Consider the following 3,647-nt stretch of genomic DNA (forward strand, 5'->3'; position numbering starts at 1 on the left):
GGACCATCAGATCAGAAAAATTAGGGACCGGTCAGGTGATCGGTTTTGTTTTTCCCCAAAATCGTTTTTTTTTTTCAAAAACCATTTATTTTGGTCAGCAAACCGCTGACCTAGGCAGTTAACCGTTCGAACGATTTTGACCATTTTCTTTTTTATTTTTTGCCAGAATGGGCCGACCATTCGGTTCGAACGACCGAGGAACCGGACCCCTGACCGGTTCGTTATTCGGGTCGATTTAAAAAACAGTGGGTAAAACGGAACGGTCACCTGGACGGTTTTCGGTTCGAATGGCCCGACCGTCCGGGTCAACGTTGGTTCGAAAAATAGAGGCAGCCTGCACCACGAAAGAAAATCGTGTCGCAGGCTGCCCATTCTCATTTTCTTCGACTTCGACACACTCAGACACCCTCTCTCTCTCTCTCTCTCTCTCTCTCTCTCGCTATTCGCAGTGGTCTCTCGCCATCAAAAACATCGGTTCTCTCTAAGGCTTCCGCCGATAATTTTTTCTACCTGTGATATCTGATCTACGTAAGTCTCTCTCTGCTGCGTTTGTCAGCTTCACCATGGCCTATTTACTATAATGTGCTTTGGGTTAGCTTTTCTCGTCTATGAACTCTCACAGTCTCACAACACACTCTCCATTGTCAAACAATTACATGCCCTCACCATCAAGTATCACCTATCTTTCGATCCTTTCTACGCTACCAAAATCATTCGTTTATATGCACTTAATAATGACCTTCATTCTGCCCGCATTGTATTTGATAGAATTCCCTGCAGAAGCGTTTACCTTTGGAATTCCATCATCAGAGCTTACGCTAGGGCTCATCAATTTAACCATGCCTTATGTTTATTTAGTCAGATGCTAAGAACAGAAATTGAACCTGATAACTTCACTTTTGCTTCTGTTATACGTGCCTGCTCGGACTATCTGGACGAAGTGGATCTGAGAGTTGTTCATGGACGAGTGATTATAGCCGGCTTGGGGTCAGATTCGATTTCTAGTAGTGCACTTGTGAGAGCTTATTCAAGAGTACGCTTTGTTGATGAAGCTCGTAGAGTGTTCAATGGGATGCCCAAACCAGATTTGGTTATGTGGAATTCAATGGTTTCAGGTTATGGGTCTTCTGGATGCTGGGACAAGGGCCTGGAATTGTTTAGAAGAATGCAGAAAATGGGGGAAAGGCCAGATGGGTATACTATGGTTGGATTACTCTCGGGTTTATGGGAACCCAGCTTACTTCAAGTTGGAAAGGGGATTCATGGTCTTTGTTTGAAAAATGGATTTGAGTCGTACGCACATGTGGGAAGTGCACTTGTGACTATGTACTCAAGGTGTGGTTGCTTGAGTTCTGCTTATGGAGCTTTTAATAGTCAATCTCTGCCTGATTTGGTTCAATGGTCTGCTCTGATAACTGGACTCATTCAATCTGGAGCTTGTGAAGAAGCCCTGTTATTGTTCAGGGAAATGAACCTCAAGGGTCAAAAAGCAGATGCTATTTCAATTGCCAGCACACTAGCAGCTTGTGCTCGGTTGGCAATGATGGGACCTGGCAGGGAGATCCATTGTTATGTTATACGGCATGGATTTGAGTTAGAAGTCATGGTTTCCTCTGCTCTGGTAGCCATGTATTCAAAGTCTGGTTTTGCTGGATTGGGATTTCGGGTTTTCAAAGCTATGTCTAAAAGAAACACCATTGCCTATAATTCTGTAATTTCTGGTCTTGGTTCAAATGGACTTGCCTCCTTTGCCTTTGATATGTTTAACGAGATGTTGGAAGAGGGATTTCAACCTGATCAATCCACTTTTTCTGCTCTACTTGGTACATGCTGCCATGCTGGGTTTGTTAAAGATGGTTGGGATCTTCTCAGAAGAATGGAAAAAGAATTTAACATTGAACCTAGTACAGAGCATTATGTATACATGGTGAAGCTCCTTGGGATGGCTGGAGAGTTTGAAAAAGCTTATCAGTTAATCCATTCTATTCCAGGATACACAGATTCTGGCGTTTGGGGTGCACTGTTATCTTGCTGTGAGGTTCATGGGAATTCTGAGTTAGGAGAAGTTGTAGCCCATCGGCTTTTTGAGATTGCACCAGACAAAAGTGCTTATAGGGTCATGCTTTCTAACATATATGCCAGTAATGGGAGGTGGAATGATGTGAAGAGTTTGAGAGATGATATGATGGAAGGAGGGCTTCGAAAAATGCCTGGTTTAAGTTGGACATGATTTACATGCAATTCTTGTCTTCTGACAAGACAAACATGATCAAGCTTTCATATCAGCTCCAAAATGAGCATTGAAAAATATAGCAGACTTGAGGAGCTACAAAATAATTTAACTCCTCATATTATTTGTCACCAATAATTTGGATTAGAGTCTTGCTCTTTTTCTGTTGTTGTTTTTCCAGTCTATTATTGTTCTGTGAGGTAGAGAACAAAGGGTGGTAGATAGGTGATAAAATGTTAATTTAATAATAAGTAGATAGTCACCAAATCTTTGTTAGTGCGACACATGGATCCAATCCGGCTCAGAGTAGGAGAGAAAATGGCTAGTCGGGAAACACGGCTCTGTGTTAGGATTGGGCTGGGCCTAGATTTCTATAGAGGGCTTAGTTGACCCTATATCTATAGGATGACCATGTCTGTCATATATACTGAGCTATAGATATCAGGGCCAGGAAAATAGCTACCCATACGGCGAACCATTGTTTAGTTCCAAGTGTTTAACCATATGGCTGATCCAATTTATCTCCTCTTTGTTCTTGAACAGGCTTTCTTGGCCATTGTTTGCTTACTACATGGACATCTAAAACCAACACAGGTCAGGATACAGATATATCCTTTAAATGGGCGCTCATTGTTATTTATAGATACTAGATTGGCAATTGAGTTTAATAACACCAAATGAACATAGTCAGCGAAGGGGCTGTAAGCATGTAATAAGTAAAATTCGAATTATTATGGTGATGTACAGGAGTAGGATATTTTGTAACATAGCATTTATGGAATTGGTAACAGTCAGCATGAAGCTGTTGTATGCCTCCCTTGCTCACTGTGTGGATCCTTTATTCATTCATACAAACCAAACTTCATAGGACAAAAAGTAAATCCTTCATTCATTTAAATGAAAATTTGAGAATGTCTTCAGTGATTAGAGACCTGGAAATGGATATGACTGAAAGAGGTAATGATCCAAAGATTGGAATCAACAAGAAGTAAATATTTGCCAACAGTCATTCTGGATGCTTATGCTTGGAGTTGCAAGCGTAAACGTGCGTGCCATGATTCCTTAGGCAATTAGAGTTGAGATAATGTTGAATCCTTTAAAGGAGTATACTAAGTGGGTTCATTAAGGAAATACAAAATTAGCCATAATAATATCCAGTTCAATGAATCAATGTCTATACATACCAATCACTTGATTGAGATTTGAGAATATGAATCTGTTATATACCAAAAGAATATCATACTTTGTTGTCAACCATCATATATTCTGCTGATCAAAACAATTATTATTATTTTAAAACCAAAGGTCATAAAAGAAATTGATAAAAAGGGTCACAATAGAAAAACTCTCTTTATCCTGAGTGTGGATTAGCTTGTGTTGTTTATAACCATTTCTCTTATTATAACAGTTAAACTTT

The 3,647-nt window shown here is 40.1% G+C and overlaps 1 protein-coding gene across 1 annotated transcript; it reads left to right on the top strand.

The window, feature by feature from the left end:
- The first annotated feature begins 526 nt into the window (after positions 1-526).
- Positions 527-2,481, top strand: LOC109114350 (Tetratricopeptide repeat (TPR)-like superfamily protein). The gene has a single exon (XM_019196703.2). The coding sequence runs from the start codon at positions 581-583 to the stop codon at positions 2,228-2,230; it is 1,650 nt and encodes a 549-aa protein (XP_019052248.1). The 5' UTR covers positions 527-580; the 3' UTR covers positions 2,231-2,481.
- Positions 2,482-3,647: the final 1,166 nt, after the last annotated feature.

The sequence above is a fragment of the Nelumbo nucifera genome, chromosome 4, assembly GCF_055504915.1.
Source record: "Nelumbo nucifera cultivar China Antique chromosome 4, China Antique-T2T, whole genome shotgun sequence".
Classification (NCBI taxonomy): Eukaryota; Viridiplantae; Streptophyta; class Magnoliopsida; order Proteales; family Nelumbonaceae; genus Nelumbo; species Nelumbo nucifera.

Bases quoted from the DNA above. Each gene is read 5' to 3' on its own strand.
- LOC109114350 (XM_019196703.2), top strand. From the start codon at position 581: ATGTGCTTTGGGTTAGCTTTTCTCGTCTATGAACTCTCACAGTCTCAC.